At 58.9% G+C, this 25,493-nt stretch overlaps 4 protein-coding genes across 10 annotated transcripts; 3 read left to right on the plus strand and 1 right to left on the minus strand.

The window, feature by feature from the left end:
• Positions 1–70: 70 nt before the first annotated feature.
• Positions 71–2,069, minus strand: PDRG1 (p53 and DNA damage regulated 1). Of its 2 annotated transcripts, XM_090152462.1 has the most exons (6): positions 1,538–2,069; positions 1,384–1,459; positions 1,233–1,307; positions 972–1,052; positions 781–848; positions 71–475 (listed from the first exon to the last, which is right to left on the minus strand). In XM_090152462.1, the coding sequence occupies exons 1-6, from the start codon at positions 1,619–1,621 to the stop codon at positions 461–463; spliced, it is 399 nt and encodes a 132-aa protein (XP_090008588.1). In that variant the 5' UTR covers positions 1,622–2,069; the 3' UTR covers positions 71–460. The 2 variants fall into 2 exon arrangements, with proteins under 2 accessions (XP_090008588.1, XP_031444629.1); XM_031588769.2 differs by lacking the exon at positions 781–848 and having other exon boundaries at positions 1,538–1,716.
• Positions 2,070–5,008: 2,939 nt separating this feature from the next.
• On the plus strand, positions 5,009–13,117 carry XKR7 (XK related 7). Its single transcript, XM_031591245.2, has 3 exons — positions 5,009–5,442; positions 9,622–9,821; positions 9,929–13,117. Exons 1-3 carry the CDS (start codon positions 5,012–5,014, stop codon positions 10,879–10,881), a joined length of 1,584 nt encoding a protein of 527 aa, XP_031447105.1. The 5' UTR covers positions 5,009–5,011; the 3' UTR covers positions 10,882–13,117.
• A 103-nt stretch (positions 13,118–13,220) lies between these two features.
• On the plus strand, positions 13,221–17,521 carry CCM2L (CCM2 like scaffold protein). Of its 4 annotated transcripts, none has more exons than XM_090152275.1 (10): positions 13,237–14,034; positions 14,191–14,358; positions 14,534–14,617; positions 14,711–14,894; positions 15,320–15,768; positions 15,893–15,983; positions 16,100–16,163; positions 16,271–16,421; positions 16,505–16,643; positions 16,819–17,521. In XM_090152275.1, exons 1-10 carry the CDS (start codon positions 14,005–14,007, stop codon positions 17,097–17,099), a joined length of 1,641 nt encoding a protein of 546 aa, XP_090008401.1. In that variant the 5' UTR covers positions 13,237–14,004; the 3' UTR covers positions 17,100–17,521. The 4 variants fall into 4 exon arrangements, with proteins under 4 accessions (XP_090008402.1, XP_090008401.1, XP_090008400.1 ...); XM_090152274.1 differs by having other exon boundaries at positions 13,266–14,034; positions 15,848–15,983; XM_031588701.2 differs by having other exon boundaries at positions 13,268–14,034; positions 15,848–15,983; positions 16,274–16,421.
• Positions 17,522–17,687: 166 nt separating this feature from the next.
• On the plus strand, positions 17,688–24,728 carry HCK (HCK proto-oncogene, Src family tyrosine kinase). Of its 3 annotated transcripts, none has more exons than XR_016472006.1 (13): positions 17,688–17,968; positions 18,803–18,893; positions 19,175–19,214; positions 19,375–19,474; positions 19,557–19,655; positions 19,800–19,903; positions 20,217–20,366; positions 20,623–20,775; positions 20,871–21,053; positions 21,228–21,304; positions 23,190–23,326; positions 23,609–23,740; positions 24,526–24,663. XR_016472006.1 is itself a non-coding variant. In XM_031588682.2 (13 exons), the coding sequence occupies exons 2-13, from the start codon at positions 18,804–18,806 to the stop codon at positions 24,726–24,728; spliced, it is 1,485 nt and encodes a 494-aa protein (XP_031444542.2). In that variant the 5' UTR covers positions 17,688–17,968; position 18,803. The 3 variants fall into 3 exon arrangements, 2 of the variants coding, with proteins under 2 accessions (XP_031444542.2, XP_090008403.1); XM_031588682.2 differs by having other exon boundaries at positions 23,190–23,343; positions 24,526–24,728; XM_090152277.1 differs by lacking the exons at positions 23,609–23,740; positions 24,526–24,663 and adding an exon at positions 23,410–23,557.
• The last annotated feature ends 765 nt before the right edge of the window (positions 24,729–25,493 follow it).

Here is a 25,493-nt window from a genome sequence, read left to right on the forward strand (position 1 = left end):
ACTAGCTCTGCAGCCAAACTACAGAAGCTCTCACATAAAAACCCAACAACAAACACACACACACAGTTAGGAATGTCCCACAGTGCTGATTTTAATAATCCCCCTTGCAAGTGAGTGTTTGTCAGAGGCTGTGAATAAGCCACTGTTCCAGTAGTTGCCTCTGCACTGCTCTGCCACCATCCTCAGCAAGGAGCAGGGAGAGTTTACAGACAGAATTGTAGCTGAGGAGCTGCATCTTTCCCTGTGCTCCCCGGGTTCTTTATGAGAGGCTCCAGCAGCACAGAAGTGCTGGAAGTCCTGGAGGCTATGGCTGATGCAGTCACTGTGAGTGATACCCAACCACACCACCCTGAGCAGTGCTTGCACACAGCTGTGGTGGTGGCACAGCTCCCTCAGCCTTCCAGGATGCGATTGATCAGTTTCATTTCCTCTGGAGTCATGGGGTTGAGGTTAAATCCCTTCAGCTCAGGTTTACCTGTGAGAAAGTGCAGGACGTTGGGATTCTGCTATAAAACACATGAAGCATTCCACGTGTAACTGCACGGGAGTTCTGGGCAGGGCAGTTTGTTCTGACAGCGTCATGAAGGTTGGAAAAAAAAATAATCTGAGATCATCAAATCCAACCCCAACCTACTGCACTGTGCCCGCTGACCACATCTGTCAGTGCTGCATCTCTGCAGTTCTTGGGCACCTCCAGGGACAGCCATCCCACCAAACCCTGGGCAACTGTGCCACTGCATCACAGCTCCTCTGGAGAATGAACTGTTCCTAATGTCCAACCTGGTCATCGCTGTGTGCGCTCAGCACACTGCTGGGTGGCAGCTTTGCAGTAAGACTGTGTGTTGGTGCTGGAGTAGGGAGGGAATTACAAAGTGAGGTGAAGAGCAGCCCCAGATCCAGACTTTCTGGAGTCTCTCCCCAGCATCTGCTGCCAGACCTTTGCTGCGGGGCTCAAGACCGGCAGCGTTTACCTTGAGCTTCATAGAGACGGTTGACCTTCACACGCAGCTCTTTCCGGAGGTTGTTTATCTCCTCATCCAGATGTTCCTGATCTGAAAATAGCAGGGCAGGAATAGGGGACCGGGGTTGGACAGAGGAACGACAGAGGACCCAGGGCGGGAGGGGGCCGTGCTGTGAGCGGGGCGGGACGGCAGCAGCGCGCACAGCGCAGACCTGAGGGCTGTTTTATCTCAGAGCTCATCACGGCCAGCACCGGGCAGAGCCCGCCGTACCCTTCTGCAGCATCTCCTCGGTCTTGGCCTTGGGCAGCTCGATGAACGTGCTCCCGAAGCAGACCATGGCTTTTCCTGCGGACGAGGAGCAGACGGGCTCAGCGCCGCCCCCCGCACGCCGCCCCGACCCCCGCGGGGCTCCCGCTCTCACCCTCGGGCTCCGGGTCTTTGCGCAGCGCCCGCAGCGCCTCGCGGTTCCGGTTCCGTTTCACGTCCAGATCGACGATCTGCAAACAGACGGGAGGGGAAGGGATGGGAGGGGAGGGGCCGGGCGGTGCCGAGCCGTCAGCCGGGCCGGGCCTCACCTGCTGCCGCGCCGCCAGCACGTCCTCGGCCAGCTCCTCCACCTCGGCCAGGTAGCGCAGCACGAAGGCCGGCTCCCGCGCCATGGCGGCCGGCGCCGCTCCGTCCGTTCTCCGCTCCCCGCCGGGCGGCTGCAGCGGCCGCGCTCGGGAGTTCCGCGGAGGACGGCAGAGCGCCCCCGTGCGGCCACTGCGGGAAACGGCCGGGCGGTTCCGCGAGGGGCGCTGCGGGGCGGCCGCGTGGCCCGGCTGCGCCCGGAGGAGCGCGGAGGTTCCGCTCTGCGCTGATGGACCGAGCGGCGCGGGGCTGCGGCGGGGCGGTTCGGCTGGGTGTCGGGGTGAGGTTCTGTCCCGGGGAGCCCCGAGCTGCCGGAGCTCTCAGACACGGGTTCTGATTTCGAGGCTCCCCGTGCGGAGCCGGGGGTTGGGTTCGGTCATCCCTTCCATCTCGGGGTGTTCTGCGGTTCTGCGGCTGCGAGGAGCAGAGCTGTCGGTGTGCGAATAATCCCCGGAGGAAGATTAAATAGATCGGAAGATTACCGGCCCTAATCTCGTAAGGTCGTTTGTGACAGTTAACGGGAGAGATCTCGGTCTGCAGCAGCGTGTGCTAAAATAAGAAGGCTCCCAGCGAAGTGGTGGAAATGAGCACTTGTGCACAGCATCCTGGCCGGGCTGGGAGTGATTCAGGCTCGGTTTGGATTTTTTCCTGACACCAAGCAGAAGAAGCAGCAGGACCGGGGCTGGATGCCAAAGCTGAGAAATGCTCCTTTTCAGTGGGGGTTTTGAGGTGGGGCTGGGAGCCATCTGCTCCCCATCCACATTGTCTTCTAAGGGGTCTCTTGGTGATGTGGGTGCCGAGGTTGGCTGCAGATGGGATGTGGGACACAGACCTACCCTACAGCCCCATACTGCAGCATGCACTGCAGAGCCCTTGGCTCCAGCTCTCTGCCTGGCAGCATTTGATCCTTATTGCTTTGATGGGATCAGGAGACAGCATGCCTGATTTCCATAATGCGTGCTTGGATCACAGCTGGAGCTGGAGCTGGAGCTGGGTTTGCTTCCCAGGGACACACACTCTCCTGACCTTCATGGGCAGTAGAAGCCGTCTGTCCTGTCTCACATGCATGGATACAACCTTTGGGGATCAGGATTGGGTGATGGGAATGAGAATGGGGCTGGGTATGAGGATGGGGATGGGCTGAAGATGGGCTCCCTGTTTCTCAGCAGCAGCAGAGAGAAGCCCGATGACCACCACAGGCAGTGCTGCTCACCAACCCACACCAAAATAAAGGCCAGGTTTACCGTGGCCACGCAGAGGGTTGCAGCTCAGCACAGGAGCTGCAGCTGAGCTGTGGCAGGAGGCATCACAAGGCCTTGGGCACCTGGAAAACATTCCCAAGGCAATGAATGGCTTCCAGTGCCACTCTCTGCAGGTCTCTCCCACAGCAGGTTCTGAGCCAGACGCGAATCATCACGGCCTTTCTTCTCCTGAACCTGGCGCCGTGGGCAAGCTGCTTGCCTGGAAGCTGGACTCAGCCCGGAAGCTCATTCAGATTGATTGTATGTTTATGTGTCCTCCTGGGAACCTGTGCAGCCAGAGCATGTGGCCATCCACCCGCTGCTATGGGATGGTTTGCATCTGTCTGTATTTTGTTACGCATTGAAGGTTTGGGTTTCAGCGTATTTCTTTTTCTTTCTTTCTTGAAGCACTTTTATTTATGCGGCTGAAACCCCCCCTGCCTGTCTGCTGACAGCTGCACAGGAAGGCTTCAAGGATGTTTATGGATTTCTTTTTTCTCCTCATCTTTTCCTGTGATTGCCAGGGTCTGTTGTTAAGATAAATCAGACATCAAACCACAGTCACCTCTCATGCAGGCACTGGACATTCAACTCCGCTTTGGAGGTGGCGTTTCAGGGTTTGTGGAGGAAGGGATCCCTCCTCCCCCTGTTTTCCCCTTGTCCTGGGGCTGTGCCCACCATCACCTGAGGGTTATGGCACCAGTCCTGCACCATTGCCTAGACTCCTAGGGACAGCACTCAGACCCCTCTGCACCAGTAGCTCTTCCCCTACCTCTGGACAGCCAAGGCTCTTTTCCTGTCCTCCTGGGATGCGGGCAGCATCCCCTCCCCCCAGCCGGATATTTGTGAAGGGGATCAGTCAGGGGCATCTCAAGGTTAGGTGGCATTTAAGTCGCATTACCTGTACTAATACATGCACCTCACAGAGGGCCTGCCTCTGCTCCCCCTGGGTTGCCCAATGCCTTCCTCCCACAGTATATTCCCTGGGTTTCATGTACTAGCAACCCAGGCTCTCCCCAGCTCTAAGCTGTTCCCCTTGTCACTATGCGAGACGGAGTTGGAAAGTTGGCTGCGTTTCCCGGGATAAAACAGACTCCCCCTCACTCTTTGCTGCAGTGTGTGTGCTGTGGGCCAGGCTCCATCCATGTGCTTGGCTCCTCCAGCAGCAGCCATGCTGAGGTGAGCCTGGCAGGCTGAAATGCAGCCAGCAGAGAGGGGCTGAGGCTGCTGTAAAGAGACAGCTGCCTCCATGCCATCACTCTCCCTGGAGACACCCTGCAAAGCAGCAAAAAGCCCCTTTCCCTCCCCCGTTTGTCTCTAGGCGCTGCTGGGGATGCTGGCAATGTGCTCCCTGCACCCCATGACAGGGGATGCTCAGGACATACTGCATCTGAACACTTATGGGCAGCAAACGGAGAAGAAGTGGAGGGGGAGAGCCAGGTCCATGCACAGACCTTGGTGCTTGGCCGGGTTGTGCGGCTCCTCAGAGGCTTTCCCCATGGCTGGGCTTGGGTTCATCCCAGTGGGCTCCAGGTACCGGGGGGAGCAGCACCAGCAGCTGCCCTCTTCCTTCCCTCAGGCTGCCTTGGGTGGGAGCCTAGTGGCCTATGTCCCTGTGTCCCTATGTCCTTGAGTCCCCATGATCCTGTGTCTCTATGTCCCCACGTGTTTGTGTCTCTGCGTCCCTATGTCTGTGTCCCCACGTCCCTGACCCGGACCCACAGCACCTTTGTACACCCAGGTCCAGGCTCTCACCACCCGGACCCATTCGGGGCCGGACCCACGGGCAGGCTTTGCCGTGCTGAGGGCTGGGGATGCTCCAGCCGCTGGCGATGCGGGCGGAGGCACTCCGGGCAGCGGGACCGGGCATTCAGCCGGCGGCGGGGCTGTGCCGGTCCGATCCGGGACTGCCGGGGGTCGGGGCAGGGGGAGGCGCCCGCGGGGCGCTGCCCTTTCCGGGAGAGGGGGAGCGGCGGGGCCGGGGCGGGGCCGGCGGGGGGAGCTGCCGGGGTGGGGGAGCGGAGGGGCCGGTGCCGGTGCGGCGCGGCTGGGCCCGGCCGGCGGGCGCGGGGCGAGGCCGGCGGGGGGGGCGGGCGCTGCCGGGGCGGGCTCGGCGGCTCCGTCCTCCCTCCGGAAGTCTCTCCCGCTCCCTCCTTTCTCCTCCTCTCCCCCGACAACATGGCCGCGAAGTCGGACGGCGGCGGCGGCGGCCCGGCCGTGAGGCTGGAGAGCCCGGAGGGCGGGGGAGGGCGGCGGGCGGGCAGTGCGACTCCCCCGGGCCGGCGGTACCGGCTGCGGGACGGCTGCTGGGTGCTGTGCGCCCTCCTCGTCTGCTTCGCGGACGGCGCTTCGGACCTGTGGCTGGCGGCCCAGTACTACTTGGGGGGGCAGCGGTGGTGGTTCGGGCTGACGCTGCTCTTCGTGCTGCTGCCATCGCTTGTGGTGCAGCTGCTCAGCTTCAGGTGGTTCGTGTACGACTTCGCCGTCGGCACCAAGGACAGCGCCGGCAGCACCAAGGACAGCGCCCGCGGCCGCCGCGGCTGCTGCCGCCTCTGCGTCTGGTTGCTGCAGGGCTGCATCCACCTGCTGCAGCTGGGGCAGGTCTGGAGGTAAAAGGAGGGGGTCAAAGGGACGGGATGGGGATGAACCTAATGGGGCTGTAGGGCTGCATCCAGCTTCTGCGGCTGGGGCAGGTCCGGAGGTAAAAGGAAGGGGTTACAGGGATAGGATGGGGCTGGATGGAGGGGCAGAGCACAGTACAGATATGAGCGGGGATCCCCAGGTGCAGGGAGGACGGAGGACACAGGTGAGGATGGCCGGGACACAGGTGGGAGATGGAGGTGGGAATGGCGATGTGCAGCTGGGGTGGGCGTGGGAACCAATCCTTCTGCATCCACAAAAGGGGTAGGGGGTGGAAGGCTCTTGGCAGAGCCTGGCTATGAGCAAGAGCTGTGGGTGTGGGCAGAGTGTGAGGGGCTGCAGCCCTGCTGGGTGGCACAGGCCTGCTGTCCTGGGTGGTGCTGGGCCTGGTGAGGGCATCTGCCTGACCATGGGGACTGCATCTTGGGGATATGCAGTGTTCCTGCTGAGCACCAAGCACCTCAGGCTCAGAGCCTCCTCCCCGGTTTCTCCTTCTCCTGCTTGGAGCTGTTGTGGTCAAGGGGGGAGTGGTTGTCCCCAGGTTTCCCCATGGGGCTGCATTTCTGCTCTCTGCCCTGCTGGGCCTGCAGGCAGAATGAGCAGCAGTTGGCCCAGAGCAGACTCGAGCCCCTTGAGCATGCTCCTCTGCACCCTCTTCCAAAGCTGATGGTTTCTTGGCACACTCATTTCCATCTGAGCACCTTCTTTCCCTGTGTGACGGAGCCAGTGCTGCTCCCTCCCAGCTCTGCTGAACTCCATCCACTGCTCTGCAATAGAGCTGATGCCTTGAGATGCTGGGAGGGGAGTGGAGACAATGGCATATTTCTGAAACAATGCCCTGAGCAAGCGATGCTCTTGGTCTTGTTTGGTGCTGCTTCCCCTCCTGAGCTACTGTGGCACAGAGGCTGCTTTCCTCCTTCTTGTTGTCTGCATGCACTTCTCTGCTGCTTTTCTTGGGATGCTGTGGGGATCTCTAACTTTGTTTCAGAGAGCAATGTGCTCTGTGTGAGCAGCTCCTGTCCTTCCCTCCTGCCTGCCGCCATCCCCTCAGTCCTGCTCTCAGTGTGGTGGCAGCAGGATGGGAGCGATCCCCTTCTGGGTGTACTGGGAGAGCTGGGAAGGAGGATGAGATCCCTGGGGCTCGGTGAGCAATTACTGGGGTTTGGTTGGAGCCGGGTCAGGTTTTGCTCCCAGTTGTGTCAGCCGCAGTCTCCTATCTGCTGCAGGCTCCTAAGCCAATTAAAGTGGTAACTCTCAGCACTGACCCTCCAGGACACGTTGGTTTCAAGCAGCAGCTGAGGCTCTTTCTAATCCGAGGATTTGGGATTTGCTCGGGTGACCAGTTAAATGCAGTTCGCTAAACCCATTAGCAAGACTGGATCTGGTGCAGGTGGATGTGACAGTTTAAGAAGTGTTGAATTATAGCCAAATAAACACGGTGTGTGAAAGGAAGGCTTTTCCTTGGCCATGATGTTGGTCCCTCCCTGCTCATGCCTCCCATCCTGCATTTATCCAGCCCTGTGGTGAGGGCCACTGTAATTGCCTCGGCAGCTCTTACCCACCCCAATCACTCCCTGCATGGCCCCAGATTCTCCCCACAGTCCTGAAATTGGGGTGAGGTGGGGCTGCAGGAAAGAGGGCACGCAGGGACCGTGGTCTGCTTGCTGGCCGGGCATGGGTCTGCACACGGGGCTCTCCCCAATGGCTTGGCTTTGTGGGTTCTGTCATGGATTGGCATGGCTGCAACAGGAAAGCAATTTTCTCCTTGTTTTAATAAAGCAATGAGGGATGATATCTCAAATTACCTGTCAAGAAAATCACACTTCCTATTGCTCACTCTCAGACTGGTGGAAGTCCTGTGGCTTCTCACCTGAGGATGATGACCTCTGGCATTGGAAGAGCCAGGGTTAGGGTTAAGATTGGCATTAAGGTTAGGATTAAGACTCTGCTTTTCTCCCAACCTTTGCAAGCTGGAATGGCAGTGGGACCATAGGTTTGAGGGCTGTGATGAGGCTGTGGGATGACTGATGACTACAGGGCCATGCTGTGGGGCTGGGGGTGAGCAAACGGTGCTCCTGCCCCCACTGCCACCCCAACCCTCTGTGGAGATTTTCGTCAGATTGGGCTTTTTAATACAAAGGAGGCAGTAATTAGCCCTAAGAGCTCTCTCGGTTGGTTTCTGCATCATCATCAGTTTTTTTGAAAATTAAATGATTTTTTTTTTTTTTTTTTAAGTAATTGATTCTGTATTTCTCATGCAGCTGCTGCTGCGCTCAGTTCATAAAAACCTGGCGGTGCTCCGTCAGCGCGCGGGGATCTTTTCCTGGGCTGAAACACAAACGGCGTGATCAAATGCATAACAAATAGGAATCAGCATTTCATTCTGGCAAGTTGATGGGAGATGAAATCTCGGTTTAATGAGCTGACAGGAAGGTGGGAGGATAACCGGGCCCCATGGAAAGCGGGGGGGTCCAAGGGCCACTTGTTGAGCGGTGAGGAGCCGCAGATGGGGGTGTGTGTGGTTCCCCAGCCCCACCCCATTTCCACTGTGGTGCTGGATGGAAATGGTATAATTTGCAAACAGGGACATCTTGTTTGGCTGCCAGTGCTCAAAGGTCTCTGGGAGGTTCTCAGGGATGGGTTGGCAGAGCTCAGCCTGTGTCCCCCCAGTTTCCCTCTGTCTCCTCTGCTCCTTTTTGCCACCCCAACCCCTCCAGCACTGGCTCATGGCACAGCCCTGCAGGATGCGGCCGCCACAACCCGGCACTGGGCTCTTCTCCAGAGAGGAGAGGCTGCAGAAGGAGCCATACGGAGCAGGGACGTGGAGAGGGAGAAGCCAGATGGGAAGGCTGAAATCAGCCCGGCTGAGCCCCGGCTGCAGCAGGGCCCTTGGGCTGCCCTGGTTTCATGTGAGCCAGGAGAGGGGAGGCTGGAGCTGGGCAGAAGGGTGATGGAGCCTGGCAGGAAGGTGATGGAGGCAGCTTTGGAGGATGCTGCAGGCAGTGCTGCACTGACACCTCGTGCCCCTGCCAAGTATCACCAGGAGTCCCGTCCGGTTGGTGTCCCTTCCTTCCCTCCTGTATGCTGTGGGAGCAGATGGTGGTGGCAGCAGGGTGGCTTTGGGGCCTGGGTGGCACCAGCTGATGCCTCCCCCCACCTCCAGGCCATGCAGCCCCCACCCCTGCACCAGACCTGCAGTGGCCACTGATGGGGGATGCGCTGGGACGCGGCAACTGAGGGAACTGGGCCGGCTTCTGCCTCCTCCTGCTGATGGATGAGCTGAAAGTGCTGGGATCAGGGCTTCTCCCAGAGCTCACGGGCTAATGGAGTCGACTGACAGCATTTTATGGATCTGATATAAAGGCCATCAGTTTGTGTGACATTTTTACTAGGTTGGGAGGGAGCTTTATGGTCTAACTTCCTTTTGCTTAATCTTTCTGTTTTCGTACTCATCTGTCTCCCTTCTCTCCTACCAAACCTGTGAGCAGTCGGCGTGGAGCAGCCTGGACACATCCATCCCTGTTTCCCCTCCACAGTACATGTGTTCCCTCCATAGGACACGGCATTTCCCTGAGCCTCGTTGGCCCAGTGCCGTGGGGAGGGCTCCCAGTGACTCAGTGTTGTGTGCGTCGGAGCCACGCATGGCTCCACTGACCCCAAGCATGGACCATATGGTTGTGCCCAGGCCCTCAGCACTGCCAAGAGCCAAGGCAGCACCGGCACGGTAGCTCCCTGTGGGCACCCCACACGACCAGCTGGTCCTCCTGCTCCCTCCTTCCTCTGCCCAGGGCAGGCAGCGTGGGCTGCAAGCCAGCCAGGACCAAAATATCCCCTTTGAGAAGCAGCCTGGCACGGTGATGGGTTGCAAGCAGGACACCTGAAATGTGCAGAGGATGAAGAGTGGGGTCGTGGCTGGGGGAAGAAATGAGACCCTGTGCCAGGGAGAGGGGGGCACAGGGCTGGGTGGGAGTGGCTTGGCACCAGCACCATGTGCAGCATCCCTGCTGCCCCATAGCTGCTGCATGAGGATCTCCACGGCCTCAGTTAGGAGGGATGTGCCACGCTGCAGCAGGATGGCAGCACCACAGGGCATAGCTGTGTGATGTGAGCATGGTGGGGGCTGTTCTCAATGCTCCCCCCTCATGCAGGTACCTCCGCACGCTGTACCTGGGGCTGCAGAGCCGCTGGCAGGTTGAACACCGCCGTCGCCACTTCTACTGGAGGATGATGTTTGAGAACGCGGATATCAGCATGCTGCGGCTGCTGGAGACCTTCCTGAAGAGCGCGCCGCAGCTGGTGCTGCAGCTCAGCATCATGGTGCAGCAGAATGACATCAGTGCACTGCAGGGTAGGGAGCTTCTGGGTGGTAGGGAGAGGTCGGGGGGCTGCAGCCCAGTCATGGCCGCATCCCCTCCTTGTCCCCCCACCATTCTCACAACCCCTCTGTGCCTATAGGGTTCTCAGCCTTGGCCTCACTCGTCTCCCTGGCATGGATGATTGCCTCCTACCAGAAGGTGCTGCGGGACTCGCGGGAGGACAAGATGCCCATGTCCTACAAGGGGGCTGTGGTGCAGATCTTGTGGCACCTCTTCACCATTGCCGCCCGCGCCATCGCTTTTGCCCTCTTTGCCTCCGTGTTCCAGCTCTACTTCGGCATCTTCATCGTCACCCACTGGTGCATCATGACCTTCTGGATCATCCAGGGCGAGACAGACTTCTGCATGTCCAAGTGGGAGGAGATCATCTACAACATGGTGGTGGGCATCATCTACATCTTCTGTTGGTTCAATGTCAAGGAGGGACGGAGCCGCTACCGTATGTGCATCTACTACATCATCACACTGTCAGAGAACGCCGCTCTCACCATCCTCTGGTTCCTCCACTACAACCGCAAGACCATGTCTGAATTCAACGCCTTAATCCTCGTCTGCGTGGTCAGCTCCAGCTTCGCCCTCGGCATCTTCTTCATGTTCATCTACTACTGCCTCTTGCACCCCAACGGTCCCATGTTTGGCCCCAGCTCTGGGGGCTGCATTTTCCGACAGCGGCCACCCCCTGCGCCGAGTTCCCCTGCGGACGTGGTCACCAGCCCCCCACGCTCACTGCCGCGGACTACAGGGGGGGAGCGGGAAGGGGCGCCGGGGGAGCGGGACAGCTGCGTGCCCGTCTTCCAGGTGCGGCCCTGCGCCCCAACGCCACCAGCCGCCCGCACCCCACGGACAGAGGGACCCGTCATCCGCATAGACCTCCCCAGGAAGAAGTACCCAGCCTGGGATGCCCATTTCATCGACCGGCGCCTGCGGAAGACCATCCTGGCGCTGGAGTATGCCTCGCCCAGCACCCCGCGCCTGCAGTACCGCACAGCAGGAGTGTCCCAGGAGCTCCTGGAGTATGAGACCACCGTGTAGGGCAGGGGTGTCCCCGGCCGGGCTGTTCCGTCTCTTCGCAGCGTTTTGCCTTTCTTTTTGGTTTGCCGGCACTTAGGGGTGTCCGTGCCGAGCGCCCCGCGGGCAGGGGCCGGTGAGGTCCCTTGGTGCTATCCCCCCACGGGCCGGCCGTGCGCCGGGGGCTCGTCCTTGCCAAAATACCTCACCTGTGCCTGAGCCGCCAGGTCGGTGGCACAGGGTGGGGGCTGCGGGGTGCGCGGAAGCAGCCCGTTTGGTGAGGGGCTTTGGGCACAGCGGGACATAGCACGGGGGAATGTGGAGAATGTGGGTGCTGGGGGAGAGCCGTGGGGCTGAGGGGTCTGGAGTGGGGCTGTACTGGAGTCTGGGGCTCCTGTCAGACCCAAGTAGTGCATGGCATAGGGCCGGGGCAGCCCCCCCCTTATTCTCCTTCATCTCAGCCTCAATTCCCCCCACCCATGCTCCAGCTGTTCCCCCACCCCTGGGGTCACTGCTCCATGCATGGGGCAGATATCCTGGCCCTGAGGCCAGTGGTGGGAGGCACAGCACCTCTCCACTCCCTCCTGCCCTCCTGGGAACCACTTCATTGCATTGTGTAGGTTTTCACCAGACGGGTGACATTCTGTGTGACATTTTCTACCTCCACTGACGCTGGTGGGGCAGGGCCTGGCTGGCACCGGGAGGACTGTGCAAGGCAGTGGTGATGTGCCCGGGGGCTCCCCAAAGTCACATTCACCCTCATTCATTCTCCCCTCCATTTTCCAGCTGGGAGCGTCTCCATCCACCCCCCATCAGCATCAGCCCCCCCAGCTCAGCAGTGGGAACCTGAGCCAGGATGATGCCCCCAGCCCCCTACTTCCTCCCCAGAGGAGCAGGGCTGCCCTGGGCTCTGCATTTGAATGTGTGCGTGGCTTGGTCCCAGCCCGCAGTGCCCCCTGCCCTAAGGGCTGTGCTGAATGTACCCCCACCTTGTGTTTGTGCCCCATGTCTGTGTGTGTGTGTGTGTGTGTGTGTTTGCAGCTGGGTTCACAGGGCAGATCTGCTGTCCCCTGGACACACATGCCACCCAGAGCCCCCCACAGCCCCGGTGCCTTCCTTCCAGCCCCGGAGTTCCTGTGGTGTCCCATGGTGCTGGGAGGTGCCCATCGGGCTGCATTGTTTTTGTTTCCCATTTCTCCTTAGCTCGAGGGATGAGTGCAGGCTGGGGTGGGCCACGTGGGGTCACTGGTGCTAACTGGTGCTATCTGAACGCCTCGGAACCTTTCTGGAGGAGGGCACAGAGCAGAGCTGGGTCTGGGCAGCGGGCTGGGCCCCCCCGCGACCCTCACTCCTCCTCTACCACTAGGAATGGGCAAAAAATCCCACTCTGTCCCACCGAGCCCCAGGACAGCCCCAGCCGGGTCCTGGCAGAAGAGGCAGCCCTTATCCTCAGGGAAGTGTAATGGAAGATGGGAGCCAGCTGGGCATGGGGCAGCCAGGTGCCAGCAGCTTGGAGCCTCCCAGCCACCAAGTAATTTCTGTGCTGGTGCCATGCTGTTGCCACACCAGTGCCTTGCTGGTGCTGGATGCTGCAGCCCTCTGCCTGTGACCGCCATGTGGAGCCACGCCGCCTGGGCTGAGGTGCAGCCCGTGCCCTACCTGGGGGCACAGGTCATAGGGACTCTTTTCTATGCACTCATGCCACGGTACCCTCAGACCCGGGCTGCTCCCATGTCGGGATCAGGGCAGAGGCTGCGGTGCGGGGCCATGTGGGATGGCATGTGGCCACTCCACTGCTTTGTCCTCATGGCCCCCGAGCCCAGTGGCTCCCCAGCCCTACTCCAGCCGGGCTGAATGGGCATTGCCAGGGGAATCAAGCCCGGCTGGAAGCAGTGATGATGGCAGCAGTGTCAGGACAGCAGCACTTGCTGGGATCGCACCAAGAGGGCTCGAGCTGGGGCTGAGCTGGGGAAGGGGAAGCTCTGAGAGGCCTCAGTCCTGGCGGGGACAGCGGGACCACCCCAAGTTCAGGGAATGGGGGATGCAGCTCAGACCAGGACCAGGCCCCGCTGCTCTGGGCTGGGGCTGTTTCTCCCCAGCAGGGACTGAGGGTCTCAGCCACATCCCCCCCCGGTGCTTGGGACCTGGGAGCCCGGCTGTCATGTACTGTAAATACTCTGTGTGCCACCTTCTTCTCTGGGACCCTTGGCACGGGCAGGGGATGAGCGAGAGACCGGGGTCTGACCGAGACTTTTTTGTATACCACAAACTTTTTGTATATTTTTAATTTTGCTGCAACATGAGATATTAAATTCATTTCAATAAGCACTGTCTGCCAAAGCCTTTTCCTTGCTGGCTCCTCTGGCTCTCCCCAGTCCCCACCATGCTGCCAGGCTCAGGGCCTTGAAGTGGAGCTCCCAGGATGCTGGGGATATTTGGGAACAGCTGTGGATGAGCCACGTGCCTGGAGCCCTCAGCCCCGCCGCTTCTGGCAGGGAAGGGGTGTGTGGGCAGGATGTGATGTGCTGGGGAGGAAACTGCTGGACACAGCCCCGTCGCCAGTGATCCCAGTCCAACCTCCTTCATGCTGGGGGGCCTATTCATCATCTGACCCCCTGTCCCAAAGCAGGGGTCCATGGGCTGCCCTAGAGAGAGAGCTTTGGGCACTGTTGTGTGGCCTCGAGATGGAGTCCTCCTCCATGCCAGGATGGGGGCAGACAGGGGTCCTTGGGATCCCCGTGGTAGTGAGGGGAAGGGGCTGATCTGCTGCACAGTGCACAAGCACCTCTTGTTCTGGACCTGGTCCTGACCCAGTCCCAGCCCAGGGCCACTTCTAGTCCCAGCCCCATACCACTCACAGTCACTGTCTTGCCCCAGTCCCAGTCTCAGTTCCATCCCAGTCTCATACCAGTTCTGGTCTCAATCCCAGTCCCAGTCCCAGTTCCAGTCCCAGCTCAGTCCCAATCCCATATCAGTTCTGGTCTCAGGCCCAGCCCAGACAAACTCCAGTTCCACTGTCAGTCCCAATCCCAGCCCAGTCCAGCCCAGCACCCGCAGAGGGGCAGGAACTCACATCCGAGCCATTCTGGTGGAGTTTCCGACAGGAAAACAACAAAGGCGTTGGACAGAAAGGACGGCAGCAGCGCCATGGACTGCGAGGCCAAGAAAGGGAAGAAGGTGTGTGCGTTCTGGGGCCATGGCTCTTTGGGTGGCGGGGTGCCGGGACGAAGGCTGGGAGATTTGGGGTTCCCCTCAGTGCTGGGGTTGAGCCCCCCAGGTTTCAGGGGGATCCAGCAGGGAGGAGCTGTGCTGATGTGTGCCCGCACCCCGCAGGGCTTCGTGTCGCCCATCCGGCGCCTGGTGTTCCCCAAGGCTGCACGGAGGGCAGCTCTCCGCAGCAGTGTCTACCGGCGGCCGCTGCACTCGGTGCCGCTGTACCCCCCTGATTACCTGATCGACCCCCAGATCCTGCTGCATGACTATGTGGAGAAGGAGGTGAAGGTAAAGTAGGGGGTTACCTGCAGGGACTGCGAGTGTTTCTGGTCCCCTTCTGTCCAGAGACAGGGAGGGCAGAGGGGTGCAGGTGTGCTCCCCATGGCCCTATGTTGTGTTCCCCCTGCATCCCGGGGGGGCTGATTTTCCATCCCAAAAGTACCCCTTTGCTCTGTCCCCCCAGTTTTTGGGCCACCTGACCTGGGTAACGGCCTCGCTGAATCCCTCCAGCCGGGATGAGGTGCTGCAGCTGCTGGACACTGCCAGGGTAAGGGAGTGCCCAACACTGCATTTGTCACCCCACAGTGCTACCCCACAGTAGCATCAAGTCCCCACACCCCAGAATGTTCTTTACCTGCAGCAGCTGAAGGAGCTGCCTCTGCAGACGACCCCGGAGCAGGACAGCATCCTGAGCCTGTCTGCTCGCTGCCTGCTGCTCACCTGGCGTGACAACGAGGAGCTGATCCTGCGCATCCCCACGCATGAGATTGCTGCAGCCTCCTACCTGCGTGACGATGCCCTGCACCTCCTCATCCTCAAAACAGGTGCAGGCACCCCACTGCAATACAGCTGGTCCCAAGCACCTGGCACCCTCATGCGATGGGGAGGAGCCGGCTCCATCTTCTGACAGGGCATCACTACGTGCAGCAGCTGCCCACCGCTCCTGTTGCTCCTGCAGACAGCTCCCAGCTGTTCCCCCAGCCCCAGCTGCACTTAATGGCAGCAGGAGAGGATGCAGAAACTGCCCCCCGCCCCCACTGCATCCAGCTCAGATGAGGGAACGGGTTCTGGTGCTCAGCAAACCTAGGCTCAGCAGTAAGCCACAGCCAGGCTCCAGGGGAGGGGGCTGGGCACCAGACTGGGCATGGGGTGCATCCCTAAGCTCTCCACACGCCCAATCAGTGGGATGGGGCAGGTCTGAGAGTTGGCGTCCCCAGTCTGATGCCCCGACCCTCCTCGCTGCCTCCAGGCCTGGGAGTGGACCCAGTCCCCGCTGGCGCATATCCCGAAGCGGCCCCGGTGCTGGAGGTGCCCCCGGCTGAGAAGCGCTCGGGGAGCTCTTGGCCGGAGCCGGGGCGACTGGGAGGTGCGATGGAGCGGCGGCACACCATCTGCAGCCTGGACTGGCGTGCGGCTCGGGGCGGGCAGGAGGGCCGGCAGGGCGGCAGCCTGGAGCGGCGAAGGGGCGGCAGCTGGGAGCGCCGGCAGCGCGGGCGGCCGTCGGGCAGCTGGGAGAGGAGGCAGCCGTGCGGCGGCAGCTGGGAGCGGCGGCGGATCGGCACTGCGGGTGGAAGCTGGGAACGCGGCACCGGCTTCGGCAGCTGGGAGCGACGGCACCCCGGTGGCAACCCGCTGGACCCCCAGGAGCCGTGCCCCGACGCATATTCCAACCTCGTCATCCTCGCTGTGCCCAACAGGGTGAGCACCCGCGGGTTCCCGGTACTCGGTTCCCTTCCCGGCATGCTCCCACCTCCCCATCCCCTCTGACCCTCTGCAGGATGCAGCCGAGGAGTCCTGCGCGCTCATCTGCCAGGTCTTCCAGATCATTTATGGTGATCAGAGCATCGAATGTGTGGACCGTGCCGGGTACCACTACACCTCCACACCCACGCGGCCCTGGCTCTCCAGCAGAAGTGAGCGGATGGCAGCGGGTGTGGGAGCCTTAAGTGGGGTGACACGGGGCTGAAGGGCATGAGCACAGCGTGGGGGCTCACACCCTGGCTCTCTGAGCTCAGCTTTCCCTCCCCAGGTGAGAGCTGCCGCACAGATGGGACGTATGGCTACGATGCTGACTACAGCTGCTGCAGCTCCTTGTGAGTTCTCAGCTCCAGGGCAGGTGCACCTCCTCGCTGCCCTGCCTGATGGGTGCTGTGCATGAGCAGTGCCAGCACCCACTGACCCCCCCTGCCCTATCCTCCAGCAGCAATGGTTCCCACGAGACATTTGAGGCATATTATAGCGGGACATCCTCACCCTCCTTCCACCAGTCCCACCACAGCCTGGCCACTGCCTGCAGTGGCAGCGACCAGAGCAGCGTGGGGCTGGAGCAGCTGCAGGACTACATGGTGACGGTGAGGGCTGGGAGCAGGTAGGGGATCCCACTCCTCTCCAGCACCTCCACCCCCAGCCCTGACCCATCCCTGTTTTCCCACAGCTGCGCAACAAGCTGTCACCCCAGGAGATTCAGCAGTTTGCCCTGATGCTCCGTGAGTACCGGCTGGGCACTCCAGTGCAGGAGTACTGCACAGAGCTCCTACGCCTCTACGGGGACCGGAGGAAGTTCCTCCTGCTGGGTGAGTGTCCCAGGGATTGGGGCAGCTCTGAGTGATGGATCTGTCACTGTGCTACACCACCCGTGCATCCTTGGGGATGGGGTTTTGGGTGTGCACCAAGGGGTTGGTGGGACCCTGCTGCCCCCAGATGGGGTTGGCACGCTCACACCATGAAACATCGTGGCACTTGTCCCAGGGATGAGACCCTTCATCCCCGATCAAGACATTGGGTACTTTGAGACCTTCCTGGAGAGCATCGGCATCCGGGAGGGCGGCATCCTCACCGACAGCTTCGGCCGCATCAAGCGCAGCATGAGCAACACGTCGGCCTCAGCTGTGCGCAGCTACGACAGCTGGTCCCTGCGCTCTGAGTCCGAGTCCTTCAACCGCATGATCACCAACATCACAAATGACATTGAGGCACTGGCACGGGATGAGGAGGAGGAGGAGGAGGAGGAGGAGGATAACTACCTGTGAAGGAAGCACAGGCCACCATGGAAGGGCCTGGGCTGGGCTGATGGCGTTTCAGGGCAGTATTGGTCTAGAGGAGCCCCCACCAGCAGTGCCAAGTGCTGTAATTTTTGCAGATTGTAATTAAATGAACAAGATGGGGATTGGAGCAGGTTCTTCCTCTGTGCAAAGGGAACGTGTTGGGCAGGGGGTGAGCTGGGGCACAGGGGCAGCTCACAGATGGGACACCCACCCACCTCAGTGCTATGACAAGCTGGGCTGGCACAGGATGGTGCTCTCACAGCAAAGTGGGGTCAGTGCAGCTGTGCTGGGATGGGAGGGTGGTAACCACAGCCTCCTTGTGCTGGGGGGTCTGGATGCACTGCAGGAAAGTGTTCGCCTTCCTACAGGATGGGGAGTGGTGGGGATGGCTGTTCCTGGACTAAGCAAAGCCCCCAGGAGCCCCACAGCCCCGAGCAGGGGGCAGCACCGGGGCAGGCAGTGTGAGGGCTGCCCGCAGCAAGTTATTTCCCTAAAAAATGTATGCAAATTCTTGTGCAAGTGAGGCACTCGGGTTTTCTCTTTACTCCTCCTGGGGGCACAGAACTGGGTGGGAAGTGACAATGCTCTGGTCCCATACTGTACCCCATCCTTGCTGCTCTCGTCCCACAGCGGCTGAGGGAATGGCTGTGCGGCTACCAGGGCTGCTCGGAGCTGAGGACCGGGATGTCACTGAGGGGTGGGACAGGGAGTGTCGTACCGGAGAGGGGCGGAGCCATACCGGGTGAGGCGGGGCCACACCGGGACAGGGAGCAACATCCACCGAGCTCAATGCAGTGGCAGCAGCAGTGGATTTGGCTTTGGGACGGGGACCGGGACCCGTGACAGCAGCCAAGGTGAGAGAAGAGCCCCCAGGGCAGCGGGGTCAGGTGGGACTCAGAGCCCCCGCTAAAGGGCTGCCCTTCACCATCCCTGCCTGAGGCAGCAGAGCTGCTGCAGTGCTGCCCTGTGCTGTGTTCGGCCCTTGTCCTGTCCCGGCTAGGGGTGGTGGCCCCAGGGGATCAAAGTCTGGGGATGGCAGGGGGGCAATACCAATGAAGTTGATGTTGGGGTGCTGGGAGGGAGGAGGTCATGCCGTGGTGTCCCTTCCTGTCCCCACATTTGGGCTCAGCCACAGGAGCTGCAGAACACGAGGTGCACCAGGGGATACCCATTGCTACCAGGTCACTGCATGGGATAGTGCCCCAAGACGTGGAGAGTTGGTGACTGTGAGGTGCTCAGCCACATCTGCTCTGCTGGAGAGCACGGTGGGCAAAGGCTCTGGCTCATTGTAAAGGACCAGAAGTGAGGGTGACATGGCTGGGAGGTGGCAGTGACTGTCTCTCGAGAGCCGTGGGACTGAAGTGATGCTATGCATGTCCCCCACAGTGCCACAGACCTTTGCTTCCTCCTTTGCTGCACCCTTCTCCTTTCCCCTGGACTGAGGTCTCTGTCGGACAGGGGGAAGTGCCTTCTGGGGGTTTTCCCTGCACCGCTGCTGCTGGCAGCACATTTTCCTACTGACGTTTCTTCGGGGGAGAGTCTGGCTTTTGCTTTTGTGGAACCCAACCTGTTGGTGTGAGCAGGGCTGTGACACCCAGCTGTGCTAGAGTGGGAACTGTGGGTGTGGGGCTTTTGGTGCTGTTGCAACTTCTTCCCTCCCCTGCCCTCCCATCCTCACACACACACAGGATGGGTTGCGTGAAGTCAAAGGAAGATAGTGTCCAAGAGAAGATGCAGTTAGGCCACAATAAGAAGGACCCTACGTCTGGCAGCAAGCAAGTAAGTGGGAGCTGCAGTGTCCTGGGGGGCACAGGGGACATGGAGCCACGTGGGTGGCAGCGGGCACAGGGCTGGGGTGGGCACTGAGATGGGAATGCAATGTGGGCAATGTCCCAGCCCACACTGCTGAGAATAAAGGAATGTGGACAGTCAGAGAGAAATGAAGGTGTTGAGGAAGGAGACACTCTGCCAGTGCTAGGCGAGCTGGACGAGTGTCTAAGACCCCCACAGGTCTCATGTATGCCATCATTACACTCTCCTGTTTGTTGTCCCATTTGCAGCATGATGAACATGGAGTGTCTGTGCCCCCGCCGGCGGATGGTGCGTACACACAGCGATGGGAGGGGAGCACAGTGGGGTCCTCATTGGAACCAAACCTGGTGGTGTGGGGGTTCTGTGCTTCCTGGCAGCAGGGACACGTGGGTGTGTGGTGCGTGGTCCCAACATGGGGACAGGCACCCAGGAGCCACTCTCACTGCAGGTTCAGGGGACAACGTGGTGCTGGCACTGTATGACTATGAGGCGATGCACTCGGGGGACCTGAGCTTCCAGAAAGGGGAGCGACTGCAGGTCCTGGAGCAGTACGTGTCCCCTGCCCATGTCCCTATGGCTCGTGGGTGCTGGCAGTGCCCTGTGCTGACCCGTGGCTGTCTGTGTCCTCAGGCTGGGAGAGTGGTGGCAGGCACGGTCGCTGGTGACAGGGTGCAAGGGCTTCATCCCCAGCAACTTCGTCGCCCGAGCTAACTCACTGGAGGCAGAAGAGTGAGCGTCCCACGCACTCCCATTGTAGTCATCTCCAGTCATACCCCACGTCCCCACTGTGCCTGGGCTAATAGCCCCAGCCTGTGCCAGCCTTGGCTTCCTGGCTCCCAGCAGTGGTCGTTGCTTGCTCATTTCCTGCTGCAGGTGGTTCTTCAAAGGTATCAGCCGGAAGGATGCGGAGCGGCAGCTGCTCAGCCCCGGGAATACATTGGGATCCTTCATGATTCGGGACAGTGAGACGACCAAAGGTACCAGGGGGTGAGGCAGCTCCAGAAGGACCTCCTTTCAGTACACCTGACCAGGAGAGAGGCTCAATACACCCTGGGGGCTCTGCTTTGCTACCAGGCAGGAGCTGGGCTCCACCCTCCTTCTGCAAGCATCCCTGCATGAGCCCATGATGCTTCCCTGAGCCACATGAAGAGACAGGGCATGTGCCCCCACAGGGCTGCCATTGCTGCCTGGGGCTGTGCTGGGGCCAGGCAGGGATGATGCCATGCTGGTGGCTCAGCCAGGAGCCGAGGGGATGCTGCCCCATGGCACAGCTTGTCCATCCCTGAGCAGGTTGCTACTCCTTGTCGGTGCGGGATGGGGACAGCCTGCAGGCAGGCAGCATCAAGCACTACAGGATCCGGACACTGGACAGTGGTGGCTTCTACATCTCCTCACGCAGCAGTTTCAACACACTGCAGGAGCTGGTGGAGCACTATAAGGGTGAGCCCTGGCACATTGCTTCTACTGAGACCGTGGCCACTCAGCGTCCCCCCACAATGCCTGGCAGGGGTGTTGGTGGCACCAAATGCTCACAGGGCGTGGGAAATGCCTGTCCCCATGGTGGTGCCCTGGCTGTGCCATGCTGCATGGTAATGCTCAGCTGTGCTATGCTGCAGTAATGGTGTTTTACACCAGCCGTTGTCCCACAACCACACACCATGGAGCCTGGCTGACTGTGCTTGCTGCTCTCTGGCAGGGCAGAGTGATGGGCTGTGCCGGAGGCTCACCTACCCTTGCAGTGTGCCCAGACCCCAGAAGCCCTGGGAGAAAGATGCCTGGGAAATTCCTCGGGAGTCGCTGAAGCTGGAGAAGAAGCTGGGAGCCGGGCAGTTTGGAGAAGTGTGGATGGGTGAGAGTGAGGGTGGCAAAGGGAGAAAGGTGAGAGATGGGAGAAGTGGTGGAAGGATGGTGGGATGATGATGAGTGGGGCTGGTATCCCGGCAGCAACCTACAACAAGCACACCAAGGTGGCAGTGAAGACAATGAAACCCGGCAGCATGTCTGTGAGTGCCTTCCTGGAGGAGGCAAACCTCATGAAGAGCCTGCAGCACGACAAGCTGGTGAGACTGCATGCTGTGGTCACCAGGGAGGAGCCCGTATACATCATCACCGAGTTTATGGAGAAAGGTGCTGCTGGGCTCATGGTGTGGGACATGAGGGTGCAGGAGGTGGGGGCTGGGGGGTTGTGGGGACAGCCCTGGCAGAGGGAGAGATTGGGACAGGAGGGGACCTGTGCCACCAGTGGGTGAGCATGGGAGTTGTTGGGCTGCAGCCAGGCTGAGCGCCATGCTCTGCCCTCAGGGAGCCTGCTGGACTTCCTGAAGAGTGAGGAAGGCAACAAGCAGCCACTGCCAAAGCTGATTGACTTTTCCGCGCAGGTGAGCAGGGCACAGATCTTCCTCAGCTTCCCATTCCATCTCTCAGTGCTAGCAAAGCAAAACTGAGCTTAAGTGGCTTAAATCCCTTGACAGCTCATGGCTGGCTTTTGGGGACCTACCCTTCCTCCCTGCCAAGGAGCTGTAAAGCAGAGTGCAAGGCTTGGTGCCCAGGGCTGAGCACTGAGAGCGTGCTTCCAGGGAAGGGAAATGCTGCAGAACCTCTGTGCATGGCGAGGACTCACAGAACAGGGGATGCAGGAATGGGGCAGTGAGGTTTGTTGTGCTGCAGACTGTGGGAGCAGATGTGCACAAAAGGAGAAGCAGTTGCTTCCTCCCCATTAACCCGCTATCTGCAGCAAGCCCAGGCACTGCCAGTGCTGGCCCTGAGTTCCTGCCCCATGGGTTCGCAGTCCTGGGGGCCCATGTTGCAGCTCTGCTTTGTAGGGTGAAGAGCTGGAGCTGGCTCTCTATTGCTGATTTTTGCAGACCTTTCTCCAGGATGTGCTGGCCCTGAGTAGCACAGCCTCAGCTGTAAGCAAGCAACTCCCTATGGAGGAGCAACAACTTGGGGAGGTTTATGGTAGAAGCTATGCTTAAATTCATCTTCCAGCCAGAGAGTTGCCATGGGCTGTGGGAAGGCAGCTGGAGAGAAGAGGGACTCAGTGAAAAGAGGTTCAGGGATATTTTCAGCTGATATTTTCAGCAATACAGCTGGGTGTGCTCTTACCCACCCAGCTTTGCATCTGCAACCATTTGTGCAGACACCATCCTGGTACTGCTGCTTTTGCAGCGCCTGCAGCTGCTGGCCAACAGCCAACCTTGGAGCCAAGTTTGGCGCCTCGATGAATGGAGGAACCTGAGCAACAGCAAAGCTCGGATTGGAGCCCAGGCTTTGGAGGTGCAGAGCAGATCTTTGGCTCTGAAGCACATCCCTATGAGCCTATCGTGCTCTGTGCAGCACCGGGCAGTGAGCAGGCAGTAGCTGGGCTCCTGGCTGGAGATGCTGCTTAGTCACAACCAGCAAAGCCGCATGGGGCCCTGCAAATAACCCTTCCACTCTTGCAGTGCCTGCTTACTTCTGTATTTTGTGCATCTTACTGTGGTGTAACTGGGAGGGGAGTGCTTCCCCTCCGGCTGCTCTGATGCTTTCCCCTTCTAGGTGCTGCTAGCATCCCAGCTCAGGCTAATTCAGTACAAAGTTGGGTTTGGGTTGTGCACACAGCAGTGCATCTCTGTGCTGCTCAGGGGCCAACAGCTGTGCAGTCACTGAGCAAAGAGAGCTCAGAAGATGGAACTGGGGCCATCTTTGGGGTCAGCAGCACTATCCTGCCTCCAGGCTGACTTCACAGCCCTCTCCAGAGACCCATCTCAGGGCTTTTTATTCTCCCCAGGGAAACCCTCTCCATTTGGTGCCCTTTTAGCAAAGAGGAGATCCCCGCTTCTCTCCAGCAGCTGTTTGTGCATTTGGAGGTTGTTCTCTTGTCTGCTCATAATGGAGAATGATTTACTGCTTAGCACATTTACATGGCTATGGATGCAGCTGCCACACTTTGGCCTGTGGGCATCCCCAGACATTTGCTCCTGAGCATGCCAGCTCTCTGGACGCCAGTTCTTGCTGCTGTTCTCACACAACCATAAATGAGCAGTGCTGGGTCACCCCAACCTCTTTCACAATCCTACGCTGCAGTGCTTCCCACGCAGCCCTCGATCACATTTCCACCACCCACAGATGTCCCACGCCCTGCCACAGCTCAGCCCCCTCCTGCCCTTCTTTCTGTGTGCTCACAAAATCAGTTCAGCTTCTTCCATTCCTAGCAACAGTCACTTCTATGGGTTTCGTGTTATTTCAAACAGACCTGCGTTTCTGTCTTTCTGCTTTTTGCAGATTGCAGAAGGAATGGCTTTTATTGAGAAGAGGAACTACATTCACAGAGACTTGAGAGCTGCCAACATTCTTGTGTCAGCAATGCTGGTGTGCAAGATTGCAGACTTTGGGCTGGCCAGGATCATTGAAGACAATGAGTACGTAGCTCGGGAAGGTACGAGAGCTGCTGTGGGAGTCTGGCTCCTTCCTGAGATGGTGAAGAACTGTGGGATTCCCTTAGAGCCCCTCATCAATGTGCAGCCTTGGCAGCAGGAACCCAGGGAGAGATGTACTGCAATTGAACAGACGAGTAGAAGCCCCTCTCATTTGCATTGCTCCACATCTTCCTGTTCTGTTTGTTTCTTGTTCCCCATATTTCACTACCAAATTTTCAGCATTTGGGTTTTAGCTCATGTTTCTCATTGGATCTCTTGGTTCAGGTGCCAAATTTCCCATTAAATGGACTGCACCAGAAGCAATCAACTATGGATCTTTTACTATAAAATCTGATGTCTGGTCCTTTGGGATCCTCCTGACCGAGATCATTACCTACGGGCGCATCCCATACCCAGGTACAGAGGTGAAATTCCTGCTCTAAGCCAGCTCCAAAAGATGTGCTCCATGTTCTGGGCCCCATCTATGGGATTTTCTTCTCCGTGAAGTTAGATCACCAAAAACAGAGGCAACGGCAAGAAATTTGAATCTCACACTGGAAACAGAGCTCAGAGATCTCAAGGTCACAATTATTTGTGTTTATAGCACTTACCTTTGTTTTTCTGCTTCCTGCAGGAAAGCTTGTTTGGAAGCAGAACATCAATTCAGGGCTGATAGCTGGGCCAGGTGTTTTTGGGAAAGCTCAAAAAATCTGTATATCATTGTCATTAGGAAGTGTTCTCTATTATATGCTAAGTGCTTCTCTGGTGCCTTTTTTCATTGGAAAACAACTGTACCTGGAAAGTAACTATTGTCACAAGCCATCCATGAAGGCTAAGGAGTGGCTTTAAAGAGTTGTGGGGGATGGACCAACTCTGCCATCAACCCTACCTTGTTTTTATCAGTGACACTGGGAAGAATGGCTCATTAAAGCCTCAGCAGATGGAATTCATACAAAACAATCACAATTCCCATCTGATCTGCTCAAGTGGGGTACAAAACTGCAGGCGACAAGGGATGTGGCATCACAGTTGTTGGCACGTTTCCCTGAAGAAGAGCAGGATCTCCCCTTCCCCTCCTCCTCCAACCTGTCCTTTCTCTCCACAGTGACGTTGCCCAAAGGATGGGGGTTGGGTTTTGTTTATTTGTTACTTTTTAAAGTAATCAGTGACAGCCCCTGAAATGTTCTGCCCCACTTCTCTAGGGATGTCGAGCGCGGAGGTGATCAGAGCTCTGGAGCACGGCTACCGCATGCCCCGCACAGAAAGCTGTCCTGAGGAGCTCTACGATGTCATGATGAGATGCTGGAAAACCAAACCAGAGGACCGTCCCACCTTTGAGTACATGCAGAGCATTTTGGAGGATTTCTTTACTGCGACAGAGGGCCAGTACCAGCAGCAGGCATAGAGCAGAAAGCGTGGTGAAGGCAGAGGAGAGCACTGTGCACACCATCCCAGCAGCACCACACGCACCCTGCTCCTTCCTGCCCTGCTTGTGGCGTTTAATGTGTGCCTCCCTCATCTGCCAGCCTGGTACAGAAAATGACAACTTCCAGATGTGGCCTGGCTGGGCAGAAGGGGCACAAGAGGAGTGGTTTATTCGAGTCTCTGGGTACAGCACTGCAGCACTTCATCTCATCCCTGCCCCGGGGCCCTGAGGAGGTGTCACAGAACCACAGCTCCCTTTGGGTGTCCCACTTCTCGTGGTGCTTCACCTGCTGAGCGCGAGGAATGCAGGCACAGCGGGGCTGACTGCACCTCAGTCACAGCATGCAATCACAGAGCCTCAGAGCGCGGTGGGATGGAAGGGAGCCACGAGGATCGCTGAGCCTCTCTGGGGCCATCAGCAGCACTGCAGGGCTTTGCACGGCGAGCAACGAACGTTCCTTGCACACTCATTTTGTCCTTGCACACTCACTTTGTCCTTGCACACTCATTTTATCCTTACATGCTCATTTTGTCCTTGCACGCTCATTTTATCCTTCTGGTTTTCTTAGTATTTAACGATGTGATACCTGGGGAAGAAGAAGAAGAGAGGGAGAACTATTTTTGTACGGATGCCCCCTGCTTCTCACAACAGAGAGACAGTGATCATTGTTTCCTCCACGCATAAACAAACACCGCTGTTTGCTGGCTTTAAGACGCTTCTGTTTGTAGTCAATAAAATATTTAC

This window comes from Phasianus colchicus, chromosome 17 (assembly GCF_987193195.1).
Source record: "Phasianus colchicus chromosome 17, bPhaCol1.hap1.1, whole genome shotgun sequence".
NCBI lineage: Eukaryota > Metazoa > Chordata > Aves > Galliformes > Phasianidae > Phasianus > Phasianus colchicus.